General features: G+C 45.1%; 1 protein-coding gene across 1 annotated transcript in view; it reads right to left on the minus strand.

Moving 5' to 3' along the window:
* Positions 1-428: 428 nt before the first annotated feature.
* The window catches only part of mapkap1 (MAPK associated protein 1), a 438,131-nt gene continuing 422,287 nt past the window's right edge, over positions 429-16,272 (minus strand). Inside the window, exons 12-13 of the mRNA XM_051932333.1 lie at positions 7,057-7,166; positions 429-1,252 (exon numbers count right to left, since the gene is read on the minus strand). Of these exons, the coding sequence (XP_051788293.1) occupies positions 1,127-1,252; positions 7,057-7,166 (236 nt within the window). The 3' untranslated portion in view covers positions 429-1,126. The remainder of the gene's footprint in view (positions 1,253-7,056; positions 7,167-16,272) is intronic.

Below are 16,272 nucleotides of genomic sequence, written 5' to 3' on the forward strand. Positions count from 1 at the left end.
AGACAGAACTGTCATCTCTGTCTTGTCATGGAGCACAGTTTAAACTTTTGAAAAAGAGACAAATGTTTGTTTGCAGTGTTTGAATAACGTTCCTGTCTCTCTACAACCTCCTGTGTTTCTGCACAAATCTGTGACCCAAGCATGACAATATAAAAATAACCATATAATCATATGGTTTCTACTTCGCGGATTTTCTTATTTTGCGGGTGGCTCTGGAACACAACCCCCGTGATGGAGGAGGGATTACTGTATATATATATATATGTGGATGTGTATATATATATATATATATATATATATGTATATTTATGTATATGTAGATATGTATATATATGTTTACATAACCTCTTTAACACACTACTTCTCCGCTGCGAAGCGCGGGTATTTTGCAAGTATATATATATATATATAAAAGAAAGAATAAAATATTTTTGTGGTCATAAAAATGCTTTATTAATTAGCCAGTCAGAAAGACAAAGGAAACCTCTGAATGACTCCTTGACTTTGTTCTCAGATTATCGTATGGCGACTTACGGAGACTGGAGGTGGACTCTGAGATTGCGCGCGTGTAAAACTCTCAGTTTTGCATTTTACTACACAGTATAGGCACTGAAGAACTAACAGCCGGAGCAGGTAACTTCAGACTGATGCCGAATGCAATCACTATGTACAAATTAAAAAAAAAAAAACAAAACATGAAATAACCACAAGGTGGCGTCAAACAAACCCTGATATAACTCGCACTTTTCAGCTCGGCCGGTTTGTTCTGCTCTCCTTTCGGTATTTACAGTTCGTGCGTGGGTGAGTCTCTTCCATGTAAGCGGAAGTCGTTACCTGTGCCACGAATCCAAAACAAGGACAGGTGAAGGTGTGTGGTGGAGGGTTAGGGGGCGGGATTAGTGAAGGACACAAGCCTGACCAGCTCGCTGCCAGCCTCTCTGTCCTCCCTCGCTGCTCCACTGATATGGCTAAAGAGAGCGGCTGTACCACCATGGGAAGGGGGGCTTTGACTCCATTGTAAACGCCGCCACCTTCCCACATTCGTTGAGCCCCGATGTCGTGAGTCCTCTGGAGAAAAACAAAAATACAAAAACAAAAAAAAAAAAACTCTTGGAGAACGCAGGATTCACTGCAGCCCGGATTTCTTGTCCTTTTGGAAACTGAAGCTCGTCCTCCTGCTCAGCTTCCGCTGCTTCTCAGCAAAGTATTCAGCCCGGGAAGTACTGGCTCGGGACTCCAAAATATAATTTAACTGTAGGAGAGAGAGGAAAAAAAAAAACCAAATAAATAAAAGTGGCTGAGGACAGACATCGACAGACTCCACTGACAGACGGACGGCCAGCAAGCCTGCCATCACCCTGCACCGTCGTCCTTAAAAGGAACTGAGTGAGAGTCTACCGTCTAAAGCCCCCGGTGCCTGGCATTCAGCAGTGGACACAAAATGAAATCAAGGGGCCACACTCGGCCTGCTCACATGAGCCGTTACTGGCTGGGGTGCCTCCAGTCTCCAGGAAATGTATGGCGCCCAAACTCAAAGACGCACTGTGAGGGTGGTGTGGCGGACATCCAGAACCCATGCCCGGCCGGGATGCCCCTTTGACTCTGGATCTGGGGGAGCAGCCATGGAATGCGCACTATGTCCCCTGGAACACTTGGTGGCAGCCCCCCTGGGTTGCATCGGGGCCACAATTGTGAAACACCAGAGCTCATCCCTGTTAGGCTCCATGGCCACTGCCAGGGGGCGCTACACGGCTTCCTGAGCCCATCTGGGCTGTAACGCAGCGGGATATAAAAGAAGCCGGCAGACACCACTCTGGGAGCCAGAGTCGGGAGGAGGAGGACAACGCTTACCCGGAGGAGTGCTGGCGAAGGAAGATTTGATGTTTTGTTGGTGCTTTGCTTTTTGTTTTGTGTGCTTCTGGGACTGTGTTGTGTCTGTGGGTACGAGGAAGACGTAACCCACAGATGACGAGAATAGATCTTTTTATTTATTTTTCACATTCCTCCGCTGTCAGTCTGTATCTGGTGCCTATATAGCGCCTTGTTACAGTTGGCACAAACTGACTGAAACACAGAATGCAAACATTACGATGTTGGGACAGTTTGTTACAACTTTACGATCTGCGTTCTCGTGGTTTAAAAAAAAAAATAATAAAAAACTGAAATATCCCATTGACACAAGTCTTCAGACCCTCGACTCAGTACTTGGCTGATTCCAGCCTGGACTCTTATTGGGCCTGACGTGACAAATTTGGATTTGGGGGACTTTCTGCCCTTCTTCTCGGCTGATCCTCTCAAGCTCTGTCAGGTGGGATGGAGACCACCGGTCTCTCCAGAGATGTTCCCTCAAGGATGTTCTCAGAGCAGACTACTGTGGTGTCTTTGCTTTGTCCTGCATGGAGATGACCCCTTGGCCAACCCTGAGGTCCAGAGCATTCCGAGCAGATTTTTTGGATTTTGCTCCATTCAGCTTTCCCTCAAGTGTGTCTGATCTCCAACATCCTGATGCTGCCACCACTAAGCTTCACTGTTGGAATTGTGCTGCACAGGTGATAAGCCGTACCTGATTGATGCTAAACTTGGGGTCTTGGTTCTCACAACCTCAGAGTCATTTAGGTGCCTTTTTGCAAACTCCAAGTGGGCTTCCATGCGTCTTTCACGGAGGAGAGGTTTCTATCTGGCTGCTCCAGGTCGGCGGAGTGTCGCAGTGATGGTTGTCCTCCTAGAAAGTCTCGCCCATCTGTGTAAGGGTTCCCTAGAGCACCATTTCTCTTATACTATGGGTCTCGACATTGCGATGTCTGAACTCGGGTTGTGCCAAGTAGTGAATTACAAAAATATGGAAGGGGAACAACACTCTGTGCCAATTCTCCTAGGGGGAAACTCCAAAGGGGATGACAATCGGCAGCGATTGTGGGTCGTGAGGAAAAAAAAAAGTTTAAGAAGCAGCGCTGTAGAGCTCAACGAGAGTGACCACCAGGTTCTTGACTACCTTGGGTGGAGTGGTGGCTCTGAGGCTAAGGATCTGTGCTGGCATCCCGAAGGTTGCTGGTTTAAATCCCCATCACTGCCAAAAGAGATCCTACTCTGCTGGGCCCTTGAGCAAGACCCTTAACCTGTAATTGCTCCAGGGGCGCTGTACAATGGCTGACCCTGCGCTCTGACCACAAGGGGTATGCGAAAACTAACAAATTCCAAATACAAGAAATTGTATAAGGCAAAATAAAGAACAAAAACAAAAAAAAACCTCTCTTACCATGACCCTTCAACCCCCGATTGCTCAGTTTGGCCAGGTGGTCAGCTCTAATAAGAGTCCTATTTGCTTCAAACTTCACCCACTTAAGAATAATGGAGGCCGTTGGGCTCTTAGGAGGCTTCCCGAGATCTGAGACCTCGACACAATCCTGGTCTCTGAGCTCGGCCGGCAATGCCTTGGGACCTCACGACACAGCTGTGGGACCTCCAAGAGACAACTGTGTGCCTTCACTAATCAGTCCAGTCAGGTGGTCTCCAAACATCTCAAAAGAGGTTAATAGAATGGGATGCACCTGAGCCAAAGCAAAGGGTCTGAATATTTGCATCAACGGGAGATTTCAGTTTGTTATTTTTAATAAACGTGCACACAGTTCTAAAATCCTGTGTTTGCTTTGTCATTCTGGGGTATTGAGTGTTACTTGAGGGGGGGAAAATTTTTTTTAAAGATTTTAGAAAAAGTTTGCAACATAACAATAGGTGGAAAAAGTGAAGCCGTTTGAATAGTTTGTAAAGGCGCTATAGTGTACGTCTGTGCTAAAAATTAAGACGTATCACGGAACTGACTCGATGGGAAGAGCGAGTGACGGCGGTGGCAGACTGCTGCCAGCCAATACGGCCCCCTCAATCTGTGTTGTGTGACGAAAACTGTTGAGCATTTCTGTGGGAGTCTTGCTGGTAGGCATTGACGCAAGTAACCGAACGTCCCCCTCGACATTCTGAAATTGTCCACCCACCGTTTTGTATGAAACCCTTCCACTTTTCACCTCCACCAGCCCAGACTCCTCTCTCGTGTTTGCAGGTTTCCATGTACAGAAACGGCACTAATAACTGCTCTCAAAACAGTAGCGACAGTTTTACATTTTTTTTACCACCATCACGAGATGATGAATTTGCAGACGTGTGGCGCTGAAGACAACATTAAGCAATGCAGCAGAGGCCGGGATGCTGTTGGTGGTCACAACAACAACATTTATTTCTATAGCACATTTTCATACAAAAAGTAACTCAAAGTGCTTTACATAATAAAGAAAAGAAAAATAAAAGACAAAATAAGAAATTAAAATAAGACAACATTAGTTAACATAGAAAAGGAGTAAGGTCCGATGGCCAGGGTGGACAGAAAAAACTCCAGAAAGCTGGAGAAAAAAATAAAATCTGCAGGGGTTCCAAGGCCAAGAGACCGCCAAACGGTCACGGTAACTATCACGGTAGTCTGTTAGGTTGCTTCTGTCTGATGAATCTGTTTTTATTAATGTTGCATGCAGGGTATGTTTAGGGTAGATATTTGTCCCCACTCGTATTGGACTGGGACCACCTGCAAAATGAAACTGTGGTCTCCTTGGGGAGTAACGTGAGTGCAAAAGAAGCAGGGTGCCAAAGCCCACTCCGCCACAGAGCTAACCTCGGACACACTGGAAGCTGTTTGTGGAAAAGAGAAACGTGAGTGAGGGTAAAACTGGACACTGTCATGAAAACTCCCCTCCAGGAGGGACTCTCTCCTGAAGCACTTCTAAGTCACAGTTTCTGCTGCTGTATGTATTTACAGTGGGTACAGAAAAGAATCCCCCACTTCGAAATATTCCCATTTTTTTTTGCTTTACAGCCTTAAATGAAAACACACAAACCAATATTTCTTCCCAGCTTTACTTACACAATGCAACCGGTAACATCCAAGTGAAAGATATCACAAATACAGATGAGAACAATTATAAAAAATCAAAAACAAGAAATAATGAGATTAATAAAGGATCACCCCCCCCCCCCCCCATGTCAATGTTATTTTGTTGACCCCCCCTTTTGCTTTAATGATAGCCTTGAGACTGTTGGGATTCTTCTCCATCAGCTTTGCCCACCCGAGTAATATTTGCCCCCCCATTCTTCTTTACAGAACTGTTCAAGTTCACTCAAATTGGATGGTGAGCGTTGGTGGTCTGCTATCCTCAGATCTTTCCACAGATTTTCACTGTGATTTAGGTCTGGGCTCTGACTGGCCACAACAGGACATTCACTTTTTACTGTGTGGTCCATTTTGCTGTGTGTTTCGGGTTGTCGTCATGTTGAAAGGTGAACTTTCTACCCATCTTCAACTTTCTGGCAGAGGGTAGCAGGTTTTCCTCAAGAATTTGATGGTATTTTGCCCCATTCATTTTTCCTTCTACCCTAACGAGAGCCCCAGGCCCCCCACAACAGGATGCTGCCCCCTCCATGCTCTACTGTAGGTATGGTGTGTTGTGGATGGTGAGCTGCATTGGTGTACCATTTGGGATTGAGGCCAAATAGTTTGATTTTGGTCTCATCTGACCATAAGACCTTTTCCAAGCTGGCATCAGGATCTTCAAGGTGCATTCTGGCAAAGCTCAGACGAGCCTTAATGTGGCCTTTCTTGAGAAGTGCGACCCTCCTGAACAAGCCACCATTGTGCAGCACTTGTCAAATTGTTGTCACATCCACACAATGACCACTCTTTGCCATCAAATCTTGTAACTTCTTCAAAGTGGCCATTGGCCTCTGGTAGCCTCTCTTACCAGTCTCCTCCTTGCGCTTCCATCCAGTTTGGAGGATCCAGGGAGGGTCCTAGTCGTACCAAACATTTGCCACTTCTTTATTATGGACTTTACTGAGCTTCTAGGGAATTGATAAAAGCCTTTGAGATTTTTTTTTTGTCTCCATCTCCTGCCTTATGTCTGTCCACAACTCAACCTCTGAGATCTTGTGAAAGTGGCCTGCCACTCATAGTCAGTTGTTTGCTGTCAGTTGCACTACCAAGCAAGGGAATGAATGCTCCAGGAACAGCTTCACTAATCACACTCCGAAGGAAGGAAGGAAGGAAGGAAGGAAGGAAGGAAGGAAGGAAGGTAGGTAGGTAGGTAGGTAGGTAGGTAGGTAGGTAGGTAGGTAGGTAGGTAGGTAGGTAGGTAGGTAGGTAGGTAGGTAGGTAGGTAGGTAGATAGATAGATAGATAGATAGATAGATAGATAGATAGATAGATAGATAGATAGATAGATAGATAGATAGATAGATAGATAGATAGATAGATAGATAGATTTTATTAACTCAAGGGGAAATTCACAAGGTGGAAGGAAGCCAGTAACCAGGGTGGGCAATGGAAATGGTGGGCACCGACACCTGATTGAGTTTAGGAGTTTGGGGGGGGATCCTTTATTAATCTCAGTATGTCTTGTTTTTGATTTTTAAAATTCTTCTGAACTGTAGCTGTGATATCTTTCACTCTGATATTATAGATTGCATTGAGTAAGTAAAGCTGGAAAAAATATTGGTTTGTGTGTTTATATTTAAGGCTGTAAAGCAAAAAAAAAATGGGAATATTTCAAAGGGGGGGGATTCTTTTCTATACCCACTGTAAATGTCCCTTTGGGATTAATAATGTACATCTAAACTAATCGAACCTAAAACAAAATCAGACATAATCCACATATGGGAATGGAGTCACCTTTACTTACAATTACAATACAATTTCTTTTTATATAGCCCAAAATCACACAAGGAGGGCCACAATAGGCTTTAATAGGCCCTGCCTTTTGACAGCCCCCCAGCTTGATTCTTTAAGAAGACCCTTTCCAGGTAGGTTGGGTGTCAAACAACACAAACACAGAACAGAACACAAGTCATCCTCAATGTAATATAGCAATGGCTACAGGCAGTGTGAACGCCGTCAAATGCACACACTTGCTTGTTCATGCACAGTGAAGAGTGCGCACACACACACACACACACATACACCTCACAGACCCTCGAACACACAAATGCCGCCCCCCACAGACTTTGAGTCGCCCACTGTACCTTAAGTACTATCTCATTGACCGTGGCTGCGTCCGATTCAAAGAAGAGGGTCTTGAAGACAGCCTTGAAGTCGTGATGGCTGAGATATGTGATCTTAAATATCGCATGACCTACAAGAAGAAGAAGAAGAAGAAGAAGCAGCCGAGGGTTAGCACACTGAAAACACTTCACTTCAAGCGGCAAGCCTGCAGATGGGATGGAGGGAGGGGGGCCTGATATACAAACAGATGTCCCTTCAGCGTGACAGACGGAGGCAGTGCGATGGAGACAAGCTTTCCGTGTCATTTCAATTCAAGGCAAAGCTCGTCCTTGTGGCTGCTGAACCCTGCTTAATAAAGTTCAAATTCCCCAACTCATCGCCATGCTGGAGATGCAAAATCAATCATCCGGTAGTTAGGGGCCGACACATCGCACCTACAGGAGAGGTGCAGAAAGTGAAGGCGCGGTGGGACAAGCTGTTCAATAAGCCCTCGCGCTCTGCACGCCTTTACAGCGTTTTGTAATGCCAGCCTGGACTCGCGTGTCTCCATCAGCCTTACAATGAGGTTGTGCCCGAGGCACTGAGTGACCGAAGTGAACAACGGGGTGGTGGGCATCATCAGAATTGGAGGGGTTTGGGTTGGATTGAGGCCTGAATGGAAGTGACACACACACAAAAAACTTGTCAGGTGCCATGCAAGGGATCAAAAACACGAATGTGCAGAGATCTGCATTCATGTGTCAAAACAGGAGTCACATGAGACCCCCGCAGTGACCGAGGCCATGATAACAAACCAAAGGACACCAAAGCAGTAAGACACAAAAAATCAGAGCTACCTTTTATTTTTTTCCAGATTTTGGTGCCTGAGGAAACAAAGGAACGCATAATCGTCAACGGTGAGATGTGCAACAAAGTGGATGTGATGCCGTATGCTGTGTGACATGAGGGGAACGTTTTCAGCATTTTTATCATCAAGAATAAACTTCGTGAGTTCCTTTATAAACTGGCTTGGACTGGTGCCTGTAGTGGAACCAAATATTTGGCTATAGAGTGAGAGCATCGGTCGCTGTCCGCGTTGTAAGTATCGGACTGGTTGGATTGGCATACCGACGGGGGTCAGAGATGATTACCTGTCCGACTTGGGGGGGCTGTAAAGGATAGAGCACTTGAATGGAGACACAACCTGGCCAGGATGGTCCTCAGTTTCTGCCCCAGTCGAGATGATCAAATAATGGATGGACAAGGGATGAGTGAACCTTTTGAACAATTTGTCCACCGGCACAAAAGGTGGCTGTGCTCCCCGGACCGGAGCTCACAATGGACACCCGCCAGGTTGTCTGGGTATTGTAGTATGGCAGGGAATCCCAGTTGTTGTCCTTTGGTGCCGCAGTGGGGAAGCTATGAAGAATGGACCTCCCTATTCCTAATGACGTAAAAGGAGCTGCTCTGCCTCATCCAGCTCAGTCAGGAGGCAGAGAGCTAAACGCACGTAGAGGAGTGAAAGGCGCTTTATTAATGGTAAATATATTGTTGGATTGTTAAAAAGCCTATGAATGGGTCTCTGGGTGATAAAAAAAACCTTTTAATTATCCCTAAACTGTTTGGTGGAGTCGTGCCTGGTGTTCAGGGCTCAGTGGAGCCCTCTTTGAGGTCACCCCGTGAAGTGTCAGACTCAGTCGAAGAGGGTGGGAGGTGGGGTGCGGAGGTGTGTCCCCCGTAGAGATTCATGAGAAGGTGTCAGCCGATACTCACCGGTATGCTAAGAAAAGCTCCGGCCCACTTCAAGCACTGGTTTTGGACAACACGTTCATGGGATACTAAGTGTGTAATAAGATGCTGGACTTAAGCGTGGCCACAGCTGGGAATGAATTGCAATGAGAACAGAACGTGAACCGTAATTCCGTCTACGATCATAAAATGCACAGCTGAGGCCAACGTTTCCACACAGGAGAGCTAAAGATTTTCAACCTCTGCGTTTAACGACTCCACACACATCACGTTACCATACACTCTCTGAGTTGAGTCCATTTGGGTCTCGCCTTTATTTCCGTAAGTGCTGCTGTTCCGTCGGTGAACTGTGAAGAGTGAGCGAAAGACGTAAGATATGCGTAAAAAACAAAACGAGAAAAAAAAAAAGATAAAAAGCAGAACTAAACTGAAGCCCAATAAGCAACACAATAATCGAGAGTCAAAACCAAACGTACACCTGAGAAAAAAGCACAAAGATAAACTGAAAACTTAAGAGATTTGGTATCCGCGGATCGCATAAGCCGCCCTTTTATCCCGTCACGTTGGTTACATAAGGGTCCTGACCTCAGAGGCCACGCCCCTAGCAACGCTAGAAGCAGACCTAACAACGGAAATAAACACTGGCGACGACCATGGAGCACCTAAAATCATATCAAATCATGACAGCTGCTGACACAATAACAGCTAAGAGACAGACTTGATCAAGATTCAGTAGTGCCACTGGGCAGCCAATTGGATTGCAGGTTTCTGTCACATGGCTTACTTGACTGGCGTCAGGTAACTCCTCCCCCCAACCCTAATCTTAACCATAGTGTAACCAGGTGTCATCACTGACACTTACAATAGAAAGTGACATCTCCTCAATAGAGAGGCGCTCTGGTGGTCTGCAGCTGGGGTCTATTGCCCAGATCAGATTTTCAGTTTCTGTACACTTTGATAGTATTGGGTGGCATTGCCCTTTAATTGCTTAAAGGATTAAGTTTGCTATTTTCAAGTCAAAGTTATTTCTTCACAAACCTGATGTATATAAATTTACAGCGCGAAGCTGTGTTCGAAGGTGAAGCGCTTTTTAAAAATATCTTGCCAGCACTGGTGCTTCACATCATAGTCTATGAGGTGCGGAGGAAAAGACTTGAAAATGTACCAAATACGTCCATTTTTCCAACCAAGACAGTCGTCGAGTGTTGATCCGCGTCCTGCAATTACACACACATTGTAAAATCCATATTACTAACTGAGAATGGTAAACCGGATGGCATGGACGCAGGCTTACTAAACCGGATGGCATGGACGCAGGTACACGGCGATGGGACCATGAGACGTACTGCACAGGTGCGTACAGCGCACGTCTCATAAACCGCAATCGAAGTCGTATCCACTGCGAACGAACGACTCACCGCCCAAAAACGAAACAGCTCAACTGACGTGAATGAGAAATGAAGCAACAAGGTGCCCATAGCTAACGACACAGCCACGCCAAAAAGAGGATTCTGCGATGCAGCCTGGATTCAAACAGAAGAGGCTACAGAGGCCCCACAGGTCCACAAAGATAGTGCGAAGGGCGCAGGCGTCACCGCCATATTGTGAGTGGCACTACTGCGGAGTGAAGTTAGGAGTAATGTGCTGCTTGGGATTGTACAAACCGCTGAACGCTTTACACCGAATTACGGCTCCAAGACGAACGAGCTCAACTAATGTGTTTCAGGATACCCAATGCCGTTGGTAGGCGAGCGAAGTGAGCAGGGGTCGGAGCCCCCCTTGTAATTTATATATGAAAATTCTGAACAAGAAAATGCCAATTCTCTGAGATTCAACTATTTTAGAAGACGACCAGCCATTCACGAGAGCTCAGCACTTCTGGTTGTGGTTTCCTCTCGTCTTGTGGGGTGTTGCGGTGTTCAGTACCTACCTAAAGTGGTCCAAGGAAGGACGTCTGGTAAAACAGGTGACAGGGTCAAGAGCGCACAAGGGTCACTGATGTGCGTAGAGAGTGGAGTGATCGCACAGAAGAGCAACTGGAGCACAAAATACTGAAAAACTACATGTGAGAAAGATGTGTGAGCACACAGGGCATCACAGCTCGCTGCGTAGCTGAAGAATGGTCAGAGTGCCCATGCTGACCCCTGTCCATCGCCGAAAGTGCCTACAATGACCTCATAAGCATCAGAACTGGACCATGGAGCAACAGGAGAAGGTGGCCTGGTCTGGTGCTTTCAGATTGTGTGGATGGCCGGGTGCGTGTGCAACATTTACCTGGGGAAGAGATGGTAGCGGGGATGCACTATGGGAAGAAGGCAAGCCAGCAGGGGCAGAGTTCTGCTGGGAACGCCTGGGTCCTTGCCTTCAAGTACCTACCTAAAGATTGTTGTTAATTTTTGTTCTTTATTTTCATCTTAAACAATTTCTTGTATTAGGAATTTGTTAGTTTTCGTATACCCCACGGGGTCAGAGTGCAAGATCAGCCATTGTATGGCACCCCTGGAGCAACTGCAGGTTAAGGGCCTTGCTCAAGGGGCTAGCAGAGTAGGCAGTCCTCTCTGTGTTGCGGACCATGTTCACCCTGTCACCTCAATGGTACTTCCCGATGAGAATGGCAAATTTTAGGAGGATAATGACCCATTGCGAATCTTGTTCAGGAATCGTTCAAGAAACACAACGAAGAGTTCATGGCGCTGACTTGGCCTTCAAGATCTCAATACGATTGAGCGACTGTGGAATGTGCTGGAAAAACAAGTCTCATCCACAAAGGAGCCACCTCACAACTTAAAAAGGACTTGGAGCCACAGGACACCGTCAGAGGTCTTGAGGAGTCCATGCCTTGAGCGGTCAGAGCTGTTTGGGCAGCACAAATATGACCAACACGATTTTGGGCAGCTGATTTCAGTGTTGGGGTTGACTGGTGATTGTGAACACACATCATTATTTTACCCACCATCTGCTAAATCTGAGCTAACCTGTAGTAGGCCATCTATAGGTTGACCCAGCCTATGAGTTACCCTGTAAACCGTCATCAGGCCTGTACCACCAAATACGAGCAAATCTGTGGGTAAAACACGTAAGCAGAGGATAGCAAGCATCTAAAATAAGAATGAAAACTCCACATGACACCACACAAATGAGGATTTCCCTTGCAGTTAGTTTTTTTCTTATTAGCCATACTTTGGATAACATTTATATTTCACACAAATAATTTAAATACGTAGGAACAACTGTCTGAACGATTAGCCTCTGCCCTTCTACGAACTTCAAATGGAAATTGCAACATTTGATTGCAACAAGCTGTGAAGATCCAACTTAAGAGTCTCAGCCGAGCGATCGGGCAACTGGCCAACTGCACCAGCTATGAGGTAACAGAAAAGAAATTCTTACCATGAGTTCTACATGACATCTAAATGCACCCGAATATTAAATTTAGACTCAAGAACAATTTCACCAGTTTCCACTGTGGCAGTCAACGTGTTCATTATTCTTATAATTTATTTATAGCCATCCGATGGTCTGTGGGTGGGGAGGTTAACATCAGCAAGATAAATGTGGTTGGACTTGGCCGAGTCTGAACAGAGCCGAAGCTCCTTCTTGCTTGGGGTGGGACTAGCTGGTCTTTCATTTTATTTATTTTTTTGTGGCCGGTGGTTACAACAAAAAGTCACTTTTTGGGATGTGGGCCTTCAATCCCCTGCCAGACAGCTCACCGAAACACCAGCCCTGGGGACACAATATCATCATGTAACCTTCGAAGGGGTGGACAATGCTGAATGCACCACCCTGTCCTGATGGGATACGGCCGACTTCATTGTCTCAACCAGCACGCCAGCAGGTGACTGGCCACACACTGCCTGTGGCACCTTGGAGGACATAAAAGAAATGCAGAAACATAAGACAAACTGGGGTTATCTAAAATCAGAAGGCAGTGGAAAATATTGACCTGTCAGGAGACGAGTGTCCAAATGGCACAATAAAAACACACTCCCGCTATTCCAGAAGAGTCAGAAGTCTCCACTGTTGATTTTAAGCTTGTTTTGCACGATGGGTAATTTCCACGGCTCGTCTTAGGCCCACCATGTGCTCACTGACGTGTTGGTGGATGGATTGATGTCTGTGCACATCAGCAGTCAGAGATGCTCACCTGACAAGATGGACGTCCAACCAGCGACACCACTCGCCGACAAGGTCCCTTCCACGAAGTTCCATGCCTTCCATACTAACGGTCCTTGTGGAAAGGCAACACGTCGAGCTGCTTGTCATTGAAGTTTCTGCCAAACGCTCCCCAACAAATCAACATTCCAGACATTCTAACCAGGAGGCAAGACGCGGCCGACCTGTTGTTATAAAAATGTGCCACGGTGTGAACTGCCTCAGTATCACAGGAAGAACACCGGTGCGGCTGCAGCAGACCTCTAACGATGCGGTACCCCCTCGCTGGTCTGCCAGCTCTTAATATTTGGTGGTCGGTCGGAGCGTTTGTGCTAAGGCCTAACTGCCAGTGGTACACACTATCTTATAGATGGTCTTTTTTGCGATATGATGGATCACTTGGCTCATTTTCCGAGTCTCCTTTGTTGAAGTCAAGCCTTGGCGTTACTCATCTTAGCTCACCTTACTGTTCTGTCCTAAAATAAGCTCATGGTCAGCAAATTAGCGGCTCTGCTATTTTATCATCATATGTTAATTAAACTCCATTATGATACCCTAATCATTAACATAAATTCCCAATCCAAAAATTGGATAATAATTAAAAAACCTTTAACGTTTTTGACAAATTAGCCTCTGGTGGTGCTAATGTCCAATCTATTTAAAAGACTCCTGAAAAAGAAAAAAGGAGAAACCCGCCCAGCCTACAAACCAGTAATTGAAGGCTAATTAGCATGGTAATGTATTCACGTTTTGCAGCGCGCGATACGGATGTGAATACGCGGCTGTTTTAATAACAATTCAACGAGTAACACCAGTCAGAAGGAAATGTCATCTCTATCCGATTCCTTTTAGATTGTGGTGTGGGGGGGGTACGGGTAGAGAAAAGAATTGCACTCCAGCGCATCCCATAATCCTATTTTAAATATCGTGAAGCTGTCCGTTTTAGTCTTAATTAGCAATTACCAGTGGAATATACGCTAAAAAGCAGCGGCCTCCAGACAAAAGTGCAGCCGTGCCATGGCATGCCGCTTCGTAACTCAAACTTGCTGTTGAGGCATTTCGTTGCTCCGACCAGCTTCTTGACCTCCAAGATTACAACAGGAGGCACAAGCGGACCCACAACCCCCCCCCCCACCGCCGAGCCAACGAAGTCTGTTCTTGTGACAATGCTTGTTCCTCCCCCGTAGCGTGTGACTTCATTTTGTGTTTCTTAATGTTGCCTTTTTTTTAGGAAATGAGCGCACTGGTACTCTGGGTTTTCAAGGTCTTTAGAAAAGTTATAGCCCAAGGACAGCTTAAAGCAATACCAGATATAGGAAGCAGGGGGCGGTGTTGAGAGCGAGAGGATTAGGCACATACCATGGGCTCCCTGTCCCTTGGAGCTGTTTGAGAGTGTTAGAGGGGCTACATTAGGCCATCACACCACATTGGGAGATTTTACTGTGATAAAGTACACTTAGGAGTGCACATACTAAGAGAAGGGGAACTGGATGGATGAAAAACATGGAAATGACGCAGAGGACGGGGGCTTGAAAAAATAGCCCAAAATACCACGTTCCTTTGTTTTTAACAAAGTAGCCCAAAAAAAAAAAGCAACCCGCAAAAGCCCAATTTTTCACACAGACGATGATCACAAATAAATTTATAAATAAAAAAATAAAATAAATAAATAAAATTTCTTCAATTCCACCCGGGGGGGGGGTAAACGTTAACATTATACAAAGTTATTGTCTGTCTGTATACCTGCATTGTTATCACTCTTTAATTAATATTGTTATTATCAGTATGCTGCTGCTGGAGTAGGGAATTGGGAATTAATAAAGTATCTATCTATCTATCTATCTATCTATCTATCTATCTATCTATCTATCTATCTATCTATCTATCTATCTATCTATCTATCTATCTATCATTGCGATCCTGCTGGCTATATTAAAATAAATATCTATTTATTATATAGTGCCTTTCATGCTATCTATCTGTCTAAATCAGTTGGCTGGGAAAACCATGGAGATTGCCACTGGAAAGGTTTGGACATTTGAGTAAGACCCATAACACATGAATCCCGCACTTCCAACTTTCGTTGTTTCTAAAGGTATTGCATGGTCTCATCGCATTTCGTTAAACCATTTCTCGTGCGTGGAACTTCGACGATTTTTTAACTACAAGCCAAATAAAACACGTCACATCAATCATCAAGACAATGATGATCGTGCTTTTCAACATTAATAAACTTGATGATAAGGAGTTTATTTCCTGTGAACGGAGTGTTAATCAGCAACATTACACTGAACTGTTAAAGTGCCTGTGGGAAAACATCAGGAAAAAAAAAATGTCCGGAGCAGTGGTCAATTTTGGACAATGGCAGCACAACTGCACACACCCCACCTTGTCAACCAAAGAGGTTTTGACCAAAAACAATTTGGTTGTACGAGGGAAGTTCAAAAAGTTTCCGCACTTTTTTTAAACTCTTATTTAAAAAACAAATGACATCACTTTTCTACACAGTCCCCAACCTTTGAGATGCAATTTTCGTAGCGTCGTACCAACGTTTTTATGCCATCAGCAAAAAAATGTTTCCGGTTGAGCGTGTAGCCACTGATGCAGTGCTGCTTTCACATCATCGTGGCTTTAGCTAGATATCCAGACCGCTCTGTATCCGTCACACTAGTACGCCAATTTTCAAACATTTCAATCCACTCATAGATGACTCTACAAGAGAGAACTTTATCCCCATACTGAGCACACAAATGCGGAGATGAATTTGTGCTCCCGGGACATCTTCTGCCCACAAAAAGTGTGTATGATGGAACGCTGTTCCTCTTTGGTGCAATTTATAAGTTTCACAACCATTTTCACCACAGGGTGACAACTCTTATACTAAACTGCAAGGGCAGCCAGCTTTGCCAGACAGAACTAGTCACATGACACTCTCAGACACAACCAATCACTACTCCTCCCTCGTGCCTTCACCGTTTCCAATGAAAATACAAAAGTGCGGAAACTTTTTGAAGTCCTTCGTAGCTTTGCACTTCCCATATCCGTCAGATCTCATTCCCTGCGACCTTTTGTTTTGGTCCCAAAATTAAAATTGAGACTGAAGGGAAGACACAATTTACTACCGTGATAAAAATCCAGGACAAAAATTTGCAAGAGGCTCTTGATACAGTAAGAAAAGAGCAGTACAAGAAATGTTTCCAGGAACTGAAGCAGTGCTGGGACAAGTGGATTTCATCTCAAGGGGTTTATTCTGACGGTGACTAAAACGGAAGTTGTTTCAAAAGTTTTTTTTTTTAGGCCCCCCCCATAGATGTTTCTTTATACATAGAGCTGCATAGATTTTTTATATCAAT

The sequence above is a fragment of the Erpetoichthys calabaricus genome, chromosome 9 (genome assembly GCF_900747795.2).
Source record: "Erpetoichthys calabaricus chromosome 9, fErpCal1.3, whole genome shotgun sequence".
Taxonomy (NCBI): domain Eukaryota; kingdom Metazoa; phylum Chordata; class Cladistia; order Polypteriformes; family Polypteridae; genus Erpetoichthys; species Erpetoichthys calabaricus.